General features: G+C 43.1%; 1 protein-coding gene across 5 annotated transcripts in view; it reads left to right on the top strand.

Annotated features, from left to right (window-relative positions):
- DNAI1 (dynein axonemal intermediate chain 1) overlaps positions 1 to 20,000 on the top strand; it is a 66,126-nt gene that overhangs the window by 7,794 nt on the left and 38,332 nt on the right. For all 5 annotated transcript variants that reach the window (XM_077965878.1, XM_015117532.3, XM_077965876.1 and 2 more), the window contains exon 2: positions 19,555 to 19,587. In XM_077965878.1, coding sequence (XP_077822004.1) covers positions 19,555 to 19,587 — 33 coding nt within the window. The remainder of the gene's footprint in view (positions 1 to 19,554; positions 19,588 to 20,000) is intronic.

Raw genomic sequence — 20,000 nt, 5'->3', positions numbered from 1 at the left:
AGTCTTGCAACACTTTGTTCTACTCATAGAGTCACTGGATTCTGGTTTACATGGTGGATTTATGTCCTCCATTTGTCTCACCTCCTAGATTGAGAACCCTGGGTGTGAGAACCAGCTCAATCTTGGTTCCTCTTTAGCTGTCATCCAAGGACCTGGCACATAGTAGATGCTTAATAAATGCTGGATGAATGAATAATGACTGAATGAGTTAGTTGATGAGTGAATAAATGAGTGATGAGAGGTCTGTACTATGCTACCCTGAACACTAACTTTTCTTTCTTGGCCTGCAGAAGAAGTAATTCATGCCTCTTTCATCCTAGTCAAAGTAGCCTAATCCTATTAATTATGTAGGGACCCTATCCCTAATGTTAAGCTTATTTTTCTACTTTTATTCTTACATCACATCCATTTGCTCATTTACTTATTTTCTCAATGTGTCATGTATTCAGCCTCAAATCTTATTTGGGAACAAACTGGAGTGTATATGGACAAAATAATCTGCTGCTCCTTGGAGAGGCATCTGCTTCTGTGCCTCTGTGTCTTTGTTAATTATTTTGTTCCTTCTGCATGGAATGCCCAAGTCTTCTCTACTCTTCCTACCCTTTACAGACCTGGCAAACTCTAACGCACATTACTTGAGTTAAGCTCTTTAGCTTACAAAGAACAGAGGCTCACTCAAGTTACCTCAGATAAAACAGGATGAGAGAAGGGGGAAGGTATATATGTGGGGAGTTACAGATGGTTATTATAAATACATAGATAACCTAGAATTGAAATTTGAAAACAATTGATTCTGAAACAGGTATAGGAACCAACTGCTTTCTCTATGTCTCTCACGGCCTGTCTATTTCTCTTAACAATTATGTTTCATTCTTATTCTTGTTTCCCAACTGGCCAGATTTCCATGGTCTCTGCTCCCTCATAATTTTAGTCTGTTTCCAGCTTATCATGGCTGTTCTGACCTCTCTACCTCACAAACATTTCCATCAATATCTCCATCCAACTACTGGTTCACCCGGTAGTCCTAGTTCAAATTCTTAAGGAGGGAATCTGATTGACCCTAGCTCATCTGTTCATGCTAGGCAATGTCAGCAAGGGACAAGATCCTATGGCTCTTTAAGCAACCAAAGCTAGAAGGAGATATTCTCTTTGCTCAGCTCCTCCAGCGGAAGATATAACTTGCTTTACTCTAAAGTAACTTCTGTGTTGTTTCTGGTAAATCTCTTTCTCATGAATTGTGCAGGAAGGGGCCTCAGATTTCTTCTAGTCCAATGCTTTCATTCAGGGCTGATATTTACATTACAAAAGGTCCTGTCCTTTACAAAATGCTTTACTGTAGGGTTTTAAAAATAGCACATTTCTGCAATGAATTTTAAAATACAGCACACAGGTCGGGCATGATGGCTCATGGCTGTAATCCTCGCACTTTGGGAGGCTGAGGCAGGAGGATCACTTGAGCCTAGGAGTTTGAGACCAGCCTGGACAATATAGCAAGACCCCATATCTATACACACATACAAAAATTAGCCAGGTGGCATGCACCTGTAGTTCCAGCTACTCAGAAGGCTGAGGCGGGAGGATCCCTTGAGCCCAGGAGTTCAAGACTCCAGTGAGCTATGATTGTTACCACTGCACTCCAGCCTGGGCAACAGAGTGAGAACGTGTCTCTAAAATAAATAAATAAAATGCAGTATACTTTATATATAACCTTAAAGACCTTGATTTAGGGGATTTATATTCTGGCCATGGTGCAGAAATCTACACTGGACTTTCCCTCCCACTGTAAACAGCTGTAAGCCTGTACACAATATATGACACTAATATTTTTAGGTATTGGACAATAAATAACATAGGACAGTGACTCCTGAGGGAAGGAAAACACTCAACGTGAGTCACACATTTACCCTTGCTCTCTGCCTAAGGACAATTTCTTGATCATGGCTCAGAGAGGTAGATCCAAAGGAGAGCATGATTGTACCAGGGAGTAACCCAGATGTTGGAATTAGCAAGCAATGTCTTTAAGGCAGCTGTTATAAATGTATTTATGGACATAAAGGAAATACTGTTTTAATGGATGCACAGATGGAGAATCTAAGCAGAAAAATGGAAACAGTAGAAAAATACAATATCAGAAATAAAAAATTCTTTAGATAGGCCTAACAGCTGAATGTGAAGATGGATCTATGGAAATTATTCAATCTGAAGAAGAAAGAGAAAGAAGGTTTTGTTTTGTTTTGTTTGGTTTTTCTTGTAAAAAAGAGAGCCTGGCTGGGTGTGGTACCTCATGCCTATAATCCCAGCACTTTGGGAGGCCGAGATGGAAGGATCACTTGAGCCCAGAAGTTTGACACCAACCTGGGCAACATAAAAAAAAAACCTCATCTCTACAAAAAAATTAAAAATTAGCCAGGCGTGGTGGTATGCCCCTGTGGTCCCACTACACAGGAGGCTGAAGTGGAAGGATAGCTTGAACCCAGGAGATCAAGGCTGCAGTGAGCTGTGACTGCGCCACTGCACTGCAGTCTGGGTGACAGAGTGAGACCCTGTCTCAAAAAAAGAGAGAAAAGAAAAAGAAAAAACAGGCCCACTGTTACTGAGGCTCCATTAAAAAAATAATAATAATAAAAGAGAGGGCCTTAGTGAGCTATGAAATATGTTATATATGTATTTGGAACATGTGTATAGTTGGAATACCAGAGGGAAAAAGAGGAGGAAAAAATATTTGAAGAAATAATGGTCAAAAGTTTTCTAAACTTGGTGGAAAACATACAGGACTATCAGAAACTCAGTGAGCCCCAAGCAGGATAAATACAAATAAAATTACATCTAGGTCTTTCATAGTCAAACTACTGAAAACCAAAGATAAAACTAAAACCTTGGAAGTAGCCAAAGAAAAATGACACATTGCATACAGGGGAACAATTATATGAATTGTGGTTAACTTCTCATCATAAACAATGTAGGCCAAAAGACAATGGAATGGCTTTTTTTTTTTTTTTTTTTTTTTGAGACAGGATCCCACTCTGTCACCCAGGCTGGAGTGTCACCCAGGCTGGAGTGCAATGGCGTACTCACAGCTCACTGGAGCCTTGACCTCCTGAGCTCAAGTGATCCTCCTGCCTCAGCCTCCAAAGTAGCTGGGACCACAGGCATGCACCATCAAGCCCAGCTAATTTTTTTTTAATATATATAGAGACAGGGTCTCACTAAGGCTGGTCTTAAATTCTTGGAATCAACTGATCATCCTACCTCAGCCTCCAAAAGTGCTGGGACTACAGGTGTAAGCCACTGTGCCTGACCTGGAAAGACATATTTAAGGCACTGAAAGAAAATTACCGTCAACTCAGAATTCTATATCCAGAAAAAATACCCCTCAAAAAGGAGGGTGAAATAAATACATTTTCAGATATACTAAAGCTGAGAGTACCATTAATGGTAAATATGTGGGTAAAGGTAAAAGACTAGCTTTTTTTCTTTCTATTAATTTTATTTTTGTTGTTGTTTTTGGTTGTCTGAGATAGAGTCTTACTCTGTCAACCAGGCTGGAGTGCAATGATGTGATCTCAGCTCACTGCAACCTGTGTCTCCCTGGTTCAAGCAATTCTCCTGTCTCAGCCTCCTGAATAGCTGGGATTACAGATGCTCACCACCATAGTGGCTAATATTTTTTGTATTTTCAGTAGAGACAGTGTTTCACCATGTTGGCCAGGTTTATCTCAAACTCCTGGCCTCGAGTGATCCTACTGTCTCGGCCTCCCAAAGTGCTGAGACTACAGGCGTGAGCCACTGCGCCCAGCCCTTCTATTAATTTTCTTAAAAGACAGATGACTGTTTAAAGCAAAAAACAAAACAAAACCATATCGTCAAGTGGGGCTTATACTGTATACAGAAATAAAATATGTGACAACAATAGGGCAAATGATGAAGTAGTGGTGGTAAATAGAATTAGCATGTTATGAGATTATTACATTGTGAAGTGTGAATATTTATGTTTAATAGAATATGATAAGTTCAGGATGCATATTGTAATCCTTTTTTTTTTTTTTTTTGAGATGGAGTCTCGCTCTGTCGCCCAGGCTGGAGTGCAGTGGCCGGATCTCAGCTCACTGCAAGCTCCGCCTCCTGGGTTCACGCCATTCTCCTGCCTCAGCCTCCCAAGTAGCTGGGACTACAGGTGCCCGCCACCTCGCCCGGCTAATTTTTTGTATTTTTTAGTAGAGACGGGGTTTCACCGTGTTAGCCAGCATGGTCTCGATCTCCTGACCTCGTGATCCGCCCATCTCGGCCTCCCAAAGTGCTGGGATTACAGGCTTGAGCCACTGTGCCCGGCCCATATTGTAATCCTTAGAGCAACCACACATGCACAAAATACAAAAAGGCACATATGAAAAGCCAATAGAGAAAGCAAAATGGAGAACTAAAAAATTTCAGTTAACACAAAAGAAGGCAGAAGATGAACAGAGAAACAAAAGAAGATGAGAAAAAGTAGAAAACAAAGAGCAACATGGTAAAGACCTCCAATTAAGAGGCAGAGTTGATCAGGCTAGGAAAAAGAAAAAAACAACTATATGTTGCCTGTTACAAGAAATATATTTTAAATGTAAAAACATAGAATGTTTGAAAATAAAAGAATGGAAAAATAAACTATGCAAATGGAAAGCATACGAAATCTGTATGAGTGTCATTATCAGACAAAGTAGTCTTCAAGACAAGAAGTATTCCCAGAGATAAATGGGGCCATTTTAAAATGACAAAGGGTCAATTCAAGAGGGATACATAAAATCACAAAGTATATGCCTCAAGATATAAGAATCAAAAGAACTTCAAGATGTAAGCACCAAAAAAATGACAGAACTAAAGGGAGAAGTAGAAATATTCATAATGATAATTCGATATTTTAACATTATTCTCTTGGTAGATCTGAACAGTGCTGTTAACCAACTTGACCTAATTAACATTTATAGAACACTACACTCAAGAACAGTAGAATGAAAACTACGCCCAAGAACTGCAGAATTTTCACAAGGATGAGCCATATACTGGGACATAAAGTAAATTCAAATGCATTTTAAAAGATTAAAATCTTACAGTTTAACTTAATTCAAATTCAACATTCATCCTTGCCAAAAAAGAATCTCAGCATATTAAGAGTAGTTTGAACAAAATAGAAGTAAATAATATCTTTAAAATCTCTGGGTATTTAGAAATTAAAGAATACTTCTAAATAACCTATAGGTCAAGAAAATCATAAAGGAAATTAGAAAATATTTTTAATTGTAATGAAAATAAAACATATAAAAATTGTGAGGTGTTGCTAGAATTGTGCTTCATAGAAAGGTATAGTTTTAAATGCTGTATTAGAAAAAAAAAAAAAGGCTAAGTGTGGTGGCTCATGCCTGTAATCCCAGCACTTTGGAAGGCTGAGGTGGGTGGATCACTTGAGCCCAAGCGTGTGAGACCAGACTAGGCAACATAGTGAGACCCCTTCTCTACAAAAAAAAAAAAAAAAAGAAAGAAAAAGAAAAAATTAGCTGGGTGTAGTGGCGTTTACCTGTACTCCCAGCTACTTGGGAGGCTGAGGTGGGAAGATCGCTTAAGCCCATGAAGTAAACGCTGCAGTGAGCTATGATTGTGTCACTGCACTCCAACCTCGGCAACAGAGTGAGACCCTGTCTCTCCTGGTCTCCAACCACCACACACACACACACACACACATACACACACACACACACACACAAATACACACCCACACAAGAAAGAAAGAGAAAGAAAAGAAAAGAAAAAAAGTTTAAGATCGTCTGGGCGCAGTGGCTCACACCTGTAATCCCAGCACTTTGGGAGGCCGAGGCCGGCAAATCACGAGGTCAAGAGATCGAGACCATCCGGGCCAACAAGGTGAAATCCTGTCTCTACTAAAAATACAAAAATTAGCTGGGCGTAGTGGCGCGCGCCTGTATTCTCAGCTACTCGGAAGGCTGAGGCAGGAGAATTGCTTGAACCCGGGAGGCGGAGGTTGCAGTGAGCCGAGATTGCGCCACTGCACTCCAGCCTGGCGACAGAGCGAGACTCCGTCATAAATAAATAAATAATAAAATTTTAAAAAGTTTAAGATCAGTGTTTTGTTTGGTTTTGTTTTTTTGAGACAGGGTCTTTCTCTGTCACCCAGGCTGGAGTGTAGTGCCCTGATCTCAGCTCACTGAAACCTTCCACCCCTGGGCTCAGGTGATCCTTCTGCCTCAGCCTCCTTAGTAGATGGGACTACAGGTGCATGCCACCACACCTGGCTAATTCTAGTATTTTTTAGTAGAGGCGAGGTTTCACCATGTTGGCCAGGCTGGTCTCAAACTCCTAAAATCAAGCGATCTGCCTGCCTCATCCTCCCAAAGTGCTGGGATTACAGGCATAAGCCACAGTGCCCAGCCTGCGATCAGTGTTCTAAGTTTCCATCTTAAGAATATAGAAAAAAATAAGCAAATTAAATCCAAAGAAGTAGAAACAAGATTTATTTCATCAATTCCACTTACTTTATAGTTTCAGAGAAAAATAAGAAAAATAATAGCAAAGCCAGAAGTTGATTATTTGAAAAGATTAATAATAAAGTTGATAAAATCTAGGAAGCCTTATCAAGATACAAAGAAAGCACAATATCCAGTATCAGGAATGAAAAATGAGATTTCAGGACAGACCTTACAGATGTTAAAAAGAATGAAAGGGGAATAGTAGGGAGAACCTTATGCCAATAAATTCATCAACTTAAATGGAATGGATGAAATTTTTGAAAAATGCAGTTTACCTTAACTGACACAAGAAGAAATGGAATATACTCCATACCTATTAAGAGATTGAATTCATAATTAAGAACCATCCCCCAAAGAAACTCCAGATGCAAATCATTTCACTGATGAATGCTATCAAGTATGTAAGGAATGAATAACACCAATCTTATACAAAGTCTTTCAGAAAATGAAGGATAAGGGAATAAGTCCCAATTCATTTTATGAATAACCCTGTTATAACCCTGATATCAAAATCAAAGCATTGCACAAGTAGAAAATTATAGGCTGATATTCCTCATGAACATAAATGCAAAGAAAAAGCCTTAACAAGATAATATCAAATCTGTTCCAGCAATATATAAAAAGAATAATAGATCAAACCAAGTGGGGTTTATCCCAAGAATACAAAGTTAGCTCATTAAAAAATCAAAGTATTGGCCAGGCCTGGTGGCTCACGCCTGTAATCCCAGCACTTTGGGAGGCTGAGGCGGGCAGATCATGAGGTCAGGAGTTCGAGACCAGCCTGGCCAACATAGTGAAACCCTGTCTCTACTAAAAAATACAAAAAGTTAGCTGGGCGTGGTGGTGGGCACCTGTAACCCCAGCTAGTCAGGAGGTTGAGGAATGAGAATTGCTTGAATCCGGGAGGAGGAGATTGCAGTAAGCTGAGATCATGCCATTGCACTCCAGCCTGGGCAACAGTGTGAGACTCTGTTAAAAAAAAAAAAAATCAGAATATTTCTTCATATTAACAAGATAAAGAAGAAAAATCCTATGATGATGACATCTCAATAGATTCAGAAACAAAAGCATTGACAAGATTAAACATCCATCCACAAAAGATTGTTATAATGATCAAGTAAGATCATATACTCCAAAATGTTTAGTAAACTGAAAGATGCTATAAAAATGGAAAGTATTTTTATTGTCATCCTTCTGCTGTGACACCCTGAGATGCACAGGCTCCTTTCTAATAAGATTTCTTGGGACCTGGAAAACATAGTATTCAATTATTCATTCTAAGCCCTCAGAATGGAACTCAATCACCTTGCATGGCAGACTACACGAAATAATAAAAATAATGACAACCAAAATGTCTACATTGCCACTGGTACTTGAGGGCTTACTTTATGCTGGGCTCTGTGTTAGTGCTCTTCATACATTATTTTATTTTATCCTCACAGCAATTCTATAAGGAGGACACTAATATTTTTCTCCCCCTTACAGATGAGGAAATGAAGTTTAGGGACTAAACGCCTTGCTCAACGTCTTACATATAATTCGTAGCAGAGCCAGGTATCCGCAAAGGCTTATTTGAGAGCTCCAGCTTTTAAATCCTATACTTTCTGGCCTTCTGCAGCCTTATCTGGGAAGGGTCCTGTAGAATTGGCTTCTGCCCTCCTGTGTTTCCAGGGAGGAATGGGGCTGGTGTTGTATTCTCTTTTCCAGCATTCTGAGCACTGTGCTAACACTGCATTCATAGGAAAGGAAAATTTATGTCACTGTACCTTGTTGATTTTTACATTCTTAATTAGCATTTGAAATTATAAAAGTAATGCATATTCACATTTAATATATTAGGGTGGGTACAGTGGTTCATGCCTCTAATCCTGGCATTTTGGGAGGCTGAGGCAGGAGGATCACTTGAGGCCAGAAGTTTGAGACCAGCCTGGGCAACATAGCGAGACACTGCCACTACAAAAGATTTAAAAATTAACCAGGCCTGTTGGTACATGCCTGTATTCCTAGCTACTTGGGAGGGTGAAGCAGGAGGATCCCTTGAGCCCAGGAGGTAACAGCTGCAGTGAGCTGTGATTGTGTTGCTGCACTCTAGCCTGGCAATGGAGTAAGACCCTGACTCAAAAAGAAAAATTAAAATTAGGACAATGAATATATAACAGTATTAGTCCCCTTCCCCACAATTCTGTAGTCACAGTACCTGGACAGAAACCACTGTCAACAGATTCTATATATTCTTCCAGAAATTTTGTATGTATATGCAAATACACATATACACATATTCTTAAAGTAAACAGATGGGGCATCTATTCCTGTAACTTGCTTTTTTATTTGACAATATGCCTTGGAGAGCTTTCCATAGCAATACATAAACGTTTACTTCATTCTTTCCACTTTATTTTTTCAACAATATACTATTTTTTAATTGACAAATAAAATTGTATATCATCTAAAACATATTTTGAAATATTTATACATTGTGGAATGGCTAAATAAAGCTAATTATTATTATTATTATTATTTTGAGACAGAGTCTCACCCTGTCACCCAGGCTGGAGTGCAGTGGCATGATGTCAGCTCACTGCAACCTCCGCCTCCCAGGTTCAAGCAATTCTCCTGCCTCAGCCTCCCAAGTGACTGGGATTACAGGTACCTACCACCAGCCTAGCTAATTTTTGTATTTTTAGTAGCGATGGGGTTTCGCCCTGTTGGCCAGGCTGATTTCAAACTCCTGACCTCAGGTGATCCGCCTGCCTCGGCCTCCCAAAATACTGGGATTACAGGTGTGAGTCACCATACCCAGCCAATCAAGCTAATTAACATAGCATTACCTAGCATATTTATAATTTTTTGGGGTGAGAACACTTAAAACCTATTCTCTTAGCAATTTTCAAGAATACAATACATTGGTTGGTTGGTTGGTGGGTAGGTTTGTTGGTTGGTTTGAGACAGGATTTAGCTCTGGTGCCCAGGCTGGAGTGCAGTGCATGATCACAACTCACTGCAGCCTTGACCTTCTGGGCTCAAGTGATCCTCCCACCTCAGCCTCCCAAGTAGCTGAGACTATTGGTACACCCCACTACACCTGGCTAATTTTTAAAAAATTTTGTGGGGTCAGGATATCTTGCTATGTAACCTAGGTTGGTCTCGAACTCCTGGACTCAAGCATTCCTCCTGCCTAGGTCTCCCAAAGTACTGGGACTACAGGCATAAACCACCACACCTGGTCCAATACATTGTTATTTACTATAGTCACTATGTTGTATGATAGTTATTCTTTTAAAAATATGCATAACATCCCATTGAATTGCTGTAATTATTTTATGTTATTTATTTACCTAGACTCCTATTGGCAAATATTTGTGTTTTTCCATTTTAAAAAATTACAAATAAAGCTGAAGCAAGCAATTTTGTATATACATCTTATGCAGGTGTGACTATTTCTTTTCTTTTTTTTTCTTTTTTTGAGACAGGGACTTGTTCTGTCGCCCAGGCTGGAATGCAGTGGCACAGTCTCAACTCACTGCAGCCTCTACCTCCCGGGTTCAAGCGATCCTCCCACCTCACCCTTCTGAGTAGCTGGGACTACAGGCATGCACCACCACGCCTGGCTAATTTTGTTTATTTTTTTGTAGAGATGAAGTCTCACTATGTTGCCCAGGCTGGTCTTGAACCCCTGGACTCAAGTGCTCCTCCTGCCTTGGCCTCCCAAAATGCTGGGAGTGCAGGCGTGAGCCACTGCACTCAGCCTGAGATGTGAATATTTCTTTTTTCTTTCTTTTTTTTTTTTTTTTTTTTTTGAGACGGAGTCTCCCTCTGTCACCCAGGCTGGAGTGAAGTGGCACAATCTCGGTTCACTGCAACCTCCACCTCCTGGGTTCAAGTGATTCTCCTGCCTCAGCCTCCTGAGTAGCTGGGATTATGAGCACGTGCCATCATGTCCGGCTAATTTTTGTATTTTTAGTAGAGACAGGGTTTCACCATGTTGGTCAGACTGGTCTCGAACTTCTGACCTCGTGATCCACCCGCTTCGGCCTCCCAAAGTGCTGGGATTACAGGCGTGAGCCACCGTGCCCGGCGAGGTGTGAATATTTCTATAAGAAAACTCAAGAAAGTGGAGCCATTGAGTTGAGGGGTATATGCATTTTAAACTTTGGTACACATTGCAAACTTTGGTACAAAAAGTTCACATCAATTGGCACTACCACAACAATGTGTGTGTGCCTGTTACCCTGCATAGACCACTATTCAAAGTTTTAATACTTTTTTCAGCTACAAACACTTATTGTGTGCCTTCTGTGTGTTTTAGACACTGCACTAGGCTCAGAGATTTAAAATGTATTCAGTGTAGCTGGAGGAAGATTTGTTGGTGAATTGCTGCTGTTCCTTTGGGACTAAGAGCTTTTACCCTTTTAGTAACGGAAACTGCAAGCTGGTGAGGTATTTAGTTTCAATTTAGCTTAATGGAAACCTGTTAGTGAGTTTTAAAATAAGGACCAAGACAACTGAGATGGTAAACGAAGTCTCTTGGGCCCCAGGAAGGAGGATGCAGCATCTGTGGGTTTGCATGCCTCGAAGAGCCCCTCTTTCCAGGAACAATCATGTTTCAGCATTGAACTCTTGAGTGGAGATGTGAGCTGCTGAAATCTAGTCACCCCTAAGGCAGGTGCTTCCTAGTAGGCAAAGGGCCACACAGATCCCATGTGGCTGAGAGCAGAGCAGTGTCTATAAGTGGGAATGTAATGCTGTCAGCCATCATTTATTGGGCACACACTCAGGCCAGTTGCACATAAAGTGCACCACACTATGCACCTTATGTGTGTTGACTCAATTAATCCTCATAACAAGCTAATGATTGTCTGAGGGTGTCATTATAATGCCCATTTTAAAAATGAGGATACTGAGGTTCAAAGAAGACAATTAGGCCGGGCACAGTGGCTCACGCCTGTAATCCCAGCACTTTGGGAGGCTGAGGCGGGCGGATCACGAGGTCAGGAGATCGAAACCACCCTGGCTAACACAGTGAAACCCCGTCTCTACTAAAAATACAAAAAGTTAGCCGGGCGTGGTGGCGGGCGCCTGTAGTCCCAGCTACTCGGGAGGCTGAGGCAGGAGAATGGTGTGAACCCAGGAGGCGGAGCTTGCAGTGAGCAGAGATTGCGCCACTGCACTCCAGTCTGGGTGACAGAGCGAGGCTCCGTCCCCACCCCCCAACAAAAAAAAACCAAAGAAGACGATTAACTTGCCTGGGGTCATAAAACTGTTAGCAGGCAGCAGAGTGGGGACTCAAACCCAGCTATGGTTGACTTTAAAGCCGACACTTGGGTTCCATGGCTCCATCTGATCACATACTCATTTTTAAGATATTATATATTTATGATAGAGAACAACTTAAGAATTTTTTATCTCCTTATTTATTCCTAAAATATGCTCAGGGACAAATAGATCGCTTACATTGTTCAGTGGGTCATGAACCAAAACAGGTCTAAATGCAGGTAAATGACCAGTAGGTGGTAATAATAATTATCTCTTACATTGACAGAATTTTTGTTTTCAGTGTATCCTTCCATTGACCATATCATTTGATCTGAACAATTCCCAGTGCCCTTGTCTTTAAAAGGGTAACAGTTTTACCTACTTTGCAGATTGGGAATAATGACCGTACAATGCCCAGCAAGCTGCCTAGCTATTAGTGAATGCTCATTAGATTGCAGTTAGAGATGGTGACGGTAATCAACTGGTCTCTGCCTCTCCCCTCCCCTAACCCCGCTGCAGATAGTACTAGGTTGATAGACTTCAAACATCTGCCCTTGGTGTGTCACTGCTGTACATGAGAATGTCTCTTTCCAACCACCTCATTCTCTCTCAGCTCCTCTCCACAGCTTTCCAGACTTCTCTGGGACTTCCTGTCTCCCCTTTGGCTTCCTCAAGTGTCCCAGGACTGGCTGAGTGGGGCTGCACTGGAAGTTGCTTATGGAAAAAGACAGTCCTTAGGGCTGGACCAAGTTAGGAGAGGTGTTAACTTAAAGATCATCCAAAAGTGTGCTGAGCCAAGGACGTCATCCAGAGCTGTGCTAGAAGAACAAGGGGGTTAGAGGCCCAGAGAGGTGGCATCTTGAATGAGGTAAGGGGACCCATGCAGAGGCTGGCCTGACAGAAGGGTGGCCAGACATCATGGTTGATAGTATTGAGGGAAGGGAGAAGGACGCTCAGCTTAGAGCAGTGAAGTCAGGTGGTCCATGGAAGAAACCCTGTGAACCTAAAGAAAGAGAGGAGGTATTTTATTTGGGAAGCTCCCTTCTGAATCAGCCACTATCACCTGTGTGAGGCTTGGGGCATATCTAACCACTGGGCACACAGGCTCAGTCCCTCTGCTTACATGGCTGTTTCCTCCATAAGCTTAGGGAGAATTGTACGTGACCGAGTATGGCTGTAGGAGGGGAAAAGTAGGAGATGAGGTCGATACCATGTTCAGGGGCTTGGGCTTCATCTCATGGCAGAGGGTGGGCTCTTGGTGGCTTTATTTTATTTTATTATTTTATTTTATTTTATTTTATTTTGAGACAGGGTCTTGCTATGTTGCCCAGATTGGAGTGTAGTGGCACAATCATAGCTCACTGCAGCTTTGAATTCCTGAGCTCAAGCAGTCCTCTTACCTCAGCCTCCCAAGTAGCTGGGACTACAGGCACACATCACCACACCCAACTAATTAAAACAATCTTTTTATGTGGAGACAGGGTGTGGCTTTGTTGCCCAGCCTGGTCTTGAACTCTTGGAGGCTTTAAATCAAGAGAATGACACAATCATATTTTTGTTTTAGGAAGATCATTTGTAGATAGTGATTAAGAGTTCAGGTTCAAATCCTGGTCAACTTTGGGTCAGTTGCTTGATGTCTCTATACCTCAGTTTTCTCATTTGTAAAGTAACTCATACTCCATAGGGTGGTTGTGAAGATTAAATGAAATAATGTACATAAATAGCTGAGTAAATGACTGGCCCAGAGTAAGTGCTCAGTTGCTGAAAATAATTATAATGATATAATTTTTAGAGTAGAGAGAAACTGGAGTCAGGGAGATCAAATATGGTTAGGCAAAAGATAGTAAGGGCCTGAATTAAGGAGAGGATACTTAAGAAAGATATTAAAGAAATGGAATTGTTAGGCTTTGAAACATAACGCTAGTGAGAGGGTGAAGAAAGGGCAAATATCTTTAATGGTTTCCAGTTTCCAACCTGGGTGACTAAATGGATGGTGGTGCACTTGAGTGAGGGGGGAATCCTGGAGGAAGTGGCTAAGAACATAATGAAGTCAGTTTTAAAGATATTAAGTCTGAGTACTCTGTCATCAATTTGAATATGAGGTTCTGGGAAATCTAAGCTTCAGAAATAGATATGCGGAGACCAAGACTCTGTCTCTCTCTCTCTCTCTCTTTTTTTTTTTTTTTGTCTCAGCTCACTGTGACCTCTGCCTCCCAGGTTCAAGTGATTCTCCTGCCTCAGCCTCCTGAGTAGCTGGCACTACAGGCGTGCACCACCATGCCCGGCTAGTTTTTGTATTTTTTTTTTTTTTTTTGAGACGGAGTCTCGGTCTGTCGCCCAGGATGGAGTGCAGTGGCCGGATCTCAGCTCACTGCAAGCTCCGCCTCCCGGGTTCACGCCATTCTCCTGCCTCAGCCTCCCGAGTAGCTGGGACTACAGGCGCCCACCACCTCGCCCGGCTAGTTTTTTGTATTTTTTAGTAGAGACGGGGTTTCACTGTGTTAGCCAGGATGGTCTCGATCTCCTGACCTCGTGATCCGCCGGTCTCGGCCTCCCAAAGTGCTGGGATTACAGGCTTGAGCCACCGCGCCCGGCCTAGTTTTTGTATTTTTAGTAGAGATAGGGTTTCACTATGTTGCCCAGGCTGGTCTCAAACTCCTGGCCTCAAGTGATCCGCCCTTCTCAGCCTCCCCAAGTGCTGGGATTACAGGCGTGAGCCACAGTGCCTGGCCATGAGACCCTGTCTCAGGGAAAAAATAATAATAATAAATAGATTTGAGCTTTATCATAAGATGGAAGATGAAGTTGCAGGTGGGGATAAGAGCACCCAAGGGGAGGGTGTACAATAGGAAGTCAAGTATATATCCCTGGAGAGGTCAAGGATATTGAGGAGCCATTGGAGAGATCAGTGACATGGAAAAGAAGGTAGAGAAGTTTCAAGAAGGAGGGAGGGAGCCCTCAGCAATGTCAGGTACTCTAAGAGAACCGAGAAGTGACCACTAGGCAGCTGAGTTGTAATTGGTGACTTTTATAAGAGTGATGACCTCCATCCAAGTGCTAGCCTCTGTGCTAGTGATCCAAAAACGAATAAGACTCAGTTCCTAATCTCACAGTGCTCACACTGAAACCCACAACAAAAAGAATGGAAAAATGCTCTGCTGTGAAAGAGTTCAGGCTGAGACATCTGTTATCCCATTGATCAGCAGGGCTAAACTGTCTGTCTCTTTCATAGACATCTTCCCTTGGCCAAATAGAATGACCTATCCAAGAGAAGAGGATCTTCTTTGGTCAATAGCATAAGAACACCAAGATGCCTCCTATGTGTACTGCAGTGTGATGCATCTTTTCATAATACTATTCCCTTCTGTAGACCAGACCCAGAGACTGTAACAGAGTGTCTATTTACATTTGGTCATTCAGTACTTGTGATGGAAGGTAGAGGGTAGCCTTGCTTAAAGTGAGGAAAGGAAGAGTAGAGGGAGGTAAGAGAAAGGTGGAAAAGGAAAAGTTAGATAAAGGACTAGCAGAGGCTAGTTGGGTAGGGTTTTGTTAGGCAGAGATAGTGGAAGCAGGGAGAGGGAAGGGGAAGATGGCATTCCTGGCAGAGGAATGGTAACAGCAAAGGTGAAGAGGTGGGAAAACACAGGCCAGGCTCAGAAACTCGCTGGACTGCACCTCAGAGTCCTAGCACATGATTGCTGGGAGAGCAGGCTGGAATGGAGGCTTGGGGCCAGATAATAGAGTTTTGAGGGCTAGGGAGGAGTTTGAGCTTTCTTCTGTAGCCTGATAGCTTCTGGGAGCAACTGTCAAAAGCCTTTCAGGAATTCAGTCTTGTCTGTCTCAGGCTTCTCATTCTGCAAGACCAAGGGCCCAAAGTGGCAGCCTGACATTCTATCTCCTTTGCCTTGGTTGGGAAGTTAGGGCTGTAGCTGATTTCATTGGCCTGTTTTGCATTTATTATAGTGTGGCTTTTATAGTGTGTTAATTGAAATATTTCCAACTGCCAAAAACAATTACACTCAAACTGCCTTGTCAGTTCTTTTATTGCCAGATAAATGTTTTACAGACATATTTACAGGGGGCAGCGGTAACTGGATCTCGTTTTCTATTTAAGGCTTGTGGTTTGGGTTGGGATTGGCCCTCCTGTGCTCTATTGTGAGCCTGAAAGTTGTTACACGTTGTGACGCTTCCATCCCATTACCTTATGGAACAGAGGTTCTTCAAAGGAAAGTAGCTCTCTGGCTCATGTGACTTAGCCTCAGAGAAGTGTTCCTATAGTTGGAAACCTTGGCAACCTGACAGAAATTTGAATCCTACTGCCTGCTCTACCAGCAGCAATCCCAGCCCAAGAGGAGACATGCTTTTCTCTTTCCCTGAAATTCCTTTCTTCCTTTCCACCCTCCAACTCTCTCCCAAAGACCCTATCATGCAAGAGCTGTAAAAGCCCATCTAGTCTAACTCCCTCCCTTTGCATTTGGGAAACGGAGGCTCCCCCAAGATCACACAGGTGGTGAGCATGACACCTGTGAGGCTGACAGAGCTGGAAGCAGAGGTTTCTTTCCAGTGTGCCCTTCGGCTCCTCTGCTGCATTGAACCCTTCTGCAGTGCACTAGGCCTGCTCCTTCCAAGAGCCCCTCCCTCACATCTCCAGTCCCCTCATGCTTGATCATCTGAAACACCTATTTGTTCTGTATATATACTGTAGGATTTTTGTTGGTTTGTTTGGTGGAACATTCTTTGTTTTTGTTTTTTGAGATGGAGTCTTACTCTGTCGCCCAGGCTGGAGTCCAGCGGTGTGATCTTGGCTCACTGCAACCTCTGCCTCCTGGGTTCAAGCGATTCTCCTGCCTCAGCCTCCTGAATAGCTGAGATTACAGGCATGTGCCACCACATCTGGCTAATTTTTTTGTATTTTTAGTAGAGACAGGGTTTCGCTATGTTGGCCAGGCTGGTCTTGAACTCCGGACCTCAGGTGAGCTGTCCACCTCAGCCTCCCAAAGTGCTGGGATTATAGGCATGAGTCACCACGCCTGGCCAACTTTGTACATGATGTTTTCTCCTATTGAAAAACATTTTCTCCACCTAGACAATGTATACTTGTCCTTTGACACCAGCTAAGAAATCGTCACCTCTGGCCAGGTACGGTGGCTCATGTCTGTAATCCCAGCACATTGGGAGGCTCAGGCGGGTGGATCACCTGAGGTCAGGAGTTTGAGACCAGCCTGGCCGACATGGTGAAACCCTGTCTCTACTAAAAAAAAATACAAAAAATAGGCCGGGCGCAGTGGCTCACGCCTATAATCCCAGCTTCTTGGGAGGCTGACGCAGGAGAATTGCTTGAACCTGGGAGGTGGAGGTTGCAGTGAGCTGAAATGGTGTCACTGCACTCCAGCCTCGGCAACAGAGTAAGACTATCTCAAAAATAAATAAATTGACTGGGCGTGGTGGTTCACGCCTGTAATCCCAGCACTTTGGGAGTCCGAGGCAGGTGGATCAACTGAGGTCAGGAGTTCAAGACCAGCCTGGCCAACCTAGTGAAACCCCCGTCTCTGCTAAAAATTCAAAAATTAGCCGGGTGTGGTGGCGGACGCCTGTAATCCCAGCTACTCGGGAGGCTGAGGCAGGAGAATCGCTTGAAACCAGAAGGCAGAGGTTGCAGTGACCCGAGATCGCGCCACTGCACTCCAGCCTAGGCGAAAGAGTGAAACTCTGTCTCAAAATAATAATAATAATAATAATAATAATGACAAATTTTAAAAAATTTAAAAAATACAAAAAACTAGCTTGGCGTGGTGGCAGGCACCTGTAATCCTAGCTACTTGGGAGGCTGAGGCAGCAGAATCCTTGGACCTGGGAGGCAGAGGTTGCAGTGAGTTGAGATCACACCATTGACTCCAGCCTGGGCAACAAGAGCAAAACTCCATCTGGTCACCTCTGGAAGCCTTTCCTGTGTATCCCGGACTGGGTAGGTGCCCCACGCACTTCCACCATGCCCTGTGCACACATATCTCTGTTGCTGGCACAGAGCTGACTTTCAAAGGAATGTGTGCTGAATAAGAGGGTGAGTGAGTGGGTGAGTGGGTGAGTGGGTGAGTGAGTGGGTGAGTGGGTGAGTGAGTGAGTGAGTGGGTGAGTGGGTGAGTGAGTGAGTGGATGAGTGGGTGAGTGAGTGAGTGGGTGAGTGAGTGGGTTAGTGGGTGAGTGGGTGGGTGCGTGAGTGATTGGGTGGGTGAGTGGGTGAGTGGGCGAGTGGGTGAGTAGGTGAGTGGGTGAGTGAGTGAGTGGGTGGGTGCGTGAGTGATTGAGTGGATGAGTGAGTGGGTGGGTGAGTGAGTGGGTGAGTGGGCGAGTGGGTGAGTAGGTGAGTGAGTGGGTGAGTGAGTGAGTGGGTGGGTGAGTGGGTGAGTGAGTGGGTGGGTGTGTGAGTGAGTGAGTGGGTGAGTGAGTGGGTGAGTGGGTGAGTGAGTGGGTGAATGGGTGAGTGAGTGAGTGGGTGAGTGAGTGGGTGGGTGCGTGAGTGAGTGGGTGAGTGAGTGGGTGAATGGGTGAGTGAGTGATGAGTGAGTGAATGAGTGGGTGAGTGAGTGGGTGGGTGCGTGAGTGAGTGAGTGGGTGAGTGAGTGAGTGGGTGAGTAAGTGGGCGAGTGGGTGAGTGGGCGAGTGGGTGAGTAGGTGAGTGAGTGAGTGGGTGAGTGAGTGAGTGGGTGAGTGAGTGAATGGGTGAGTGAGTGGCTGGGTGGGTGAGTGAGTGACTGGGTGGGTGCATGAGTGAGTGAGTGAGTGGGTGAGTGAGTGAGTGGGTGAGTGGGTGAGTGGGTGAGTAGGTGAGTGAGTGGGTGAGTGAGTGGGTGAGTGAGTGAGTGGGTGGGCGAGTGAGTGAGTGGGCGAGTGAGTGAGTGGGCGAGTGGGTGAGTGGGCTGGTGGGTGAGTGGGCAGGTGGGTGAGTGGGCAAGAGGGTGAGTGAGCTAGTGGGTGGGTGAGTGAGTGGGTGAGTGATGAGCACTGATCACACTCATCTGTCCTCCAGGGACCTTGAGCAAACTGGGGCAGGGACCTCATCTTTCTTTCTCCCACTGCTTAGGTTAGTGCCTGACACAATTAGATGCTCCACTAATATTTATCAAATTGATTTGAGCATGTTGCTCTTTGGAACATAAAATTTAAGCATGTTAGAACAGAAGGTTATCGTGTCCAATCCTATGCATTTTACTGATAAGGAAACTGAAGATTATAGAGGAAAAGCACTTTTCCCAGGGTTATGATGACTAATGGGTTTTGATGGCATTCATTTATCTATTCAGTAAGTATTTCGAACACCTACTATGTTCTGAGCAATATTCTAGATGCTGGGGCTTTGTGCAGCAGTGTACAAAGCAAATAAAGTGTCTGCTCATGAAAAGCATATATTTATCCCCAAAAGTGTTTATGAATATAACCTGTTTTTGAAATACCTTTATTGCCTGGTACAGAGATGAACACTTAGAATATGCTTTAAAATATCTGTTGAACTAGTTGCAAATAAGAAATTCCCAGTGCTAAGTTACTTGGTCGTGCTCTTCACGGGTCAGTCCCACTGATGCTAAAACCGGGTTGCCTCAGATATAGGACCTCTCTGGCTGGGAGAATAGAGTATGTTGCCTCTGAAACTGTTTCTGAAACTTGGGAAGGTTCAACGTCCTTTGACTGTGGGGTCCCTGGGCAGGAGCCTCCCTGAAATACTGTTTATGATATTTCCATGTCAATTCGCTTATGACTTACCTTCTGTTTTCTGTTCTTCATTTAGAGCATCAGCATAGGCAGAGGAACCAGGAAGAGAGTAAGTGTGGAGATTACCATGGTCTCTCAGCAAGATACTAATAGTGTTTTTTTTTGTTGAAAATATAATCTATATGTTTTTAGAAAATGCAAATGAACTAAAAGAAGAATGTTAAAATCACCCTTAAACCTACCATCCTATAACAACTTTAGTTAACATGTGATGTTACATCCTCTCAGATATTTTTATGCATATATAAAATTACATGTATTTATTGATTGATTATTTTTCTTTGGAGAAATAAGAGAGATATATTTATTTTTAAGTGGAACCAAACTGTATATGTTATTTTATAACATGTTTTTCACATAAAATATTTAGAGTGCCTTCCATTGCTAATAAATATATTTTTATAGCATCATTTGAAATTACTGTATAATATTTTACCATATGTTCCTTAAGATTGTACCATA

The sequence above is a fragment of the Macaca mulatta genome, chromosome 15, assembly GCF_049350105.2.
Source record: "Macaca mulatta isolate MMU2019108-1 chromosome 15, T2T-MMU8v2.0, whole genome shotgun sequence".
Lineage (NCBI taxonomy): Eukaryota > Metazoa > Chordata > Mammalia > Primates > Cercopithecidae > Macaca > Macaca mulatta.
The sequence above is the reverse complement of the archived record's forward strand: the minus strand, read 5'-3'. Positions and strand labels throughout refer to the sequence as shown.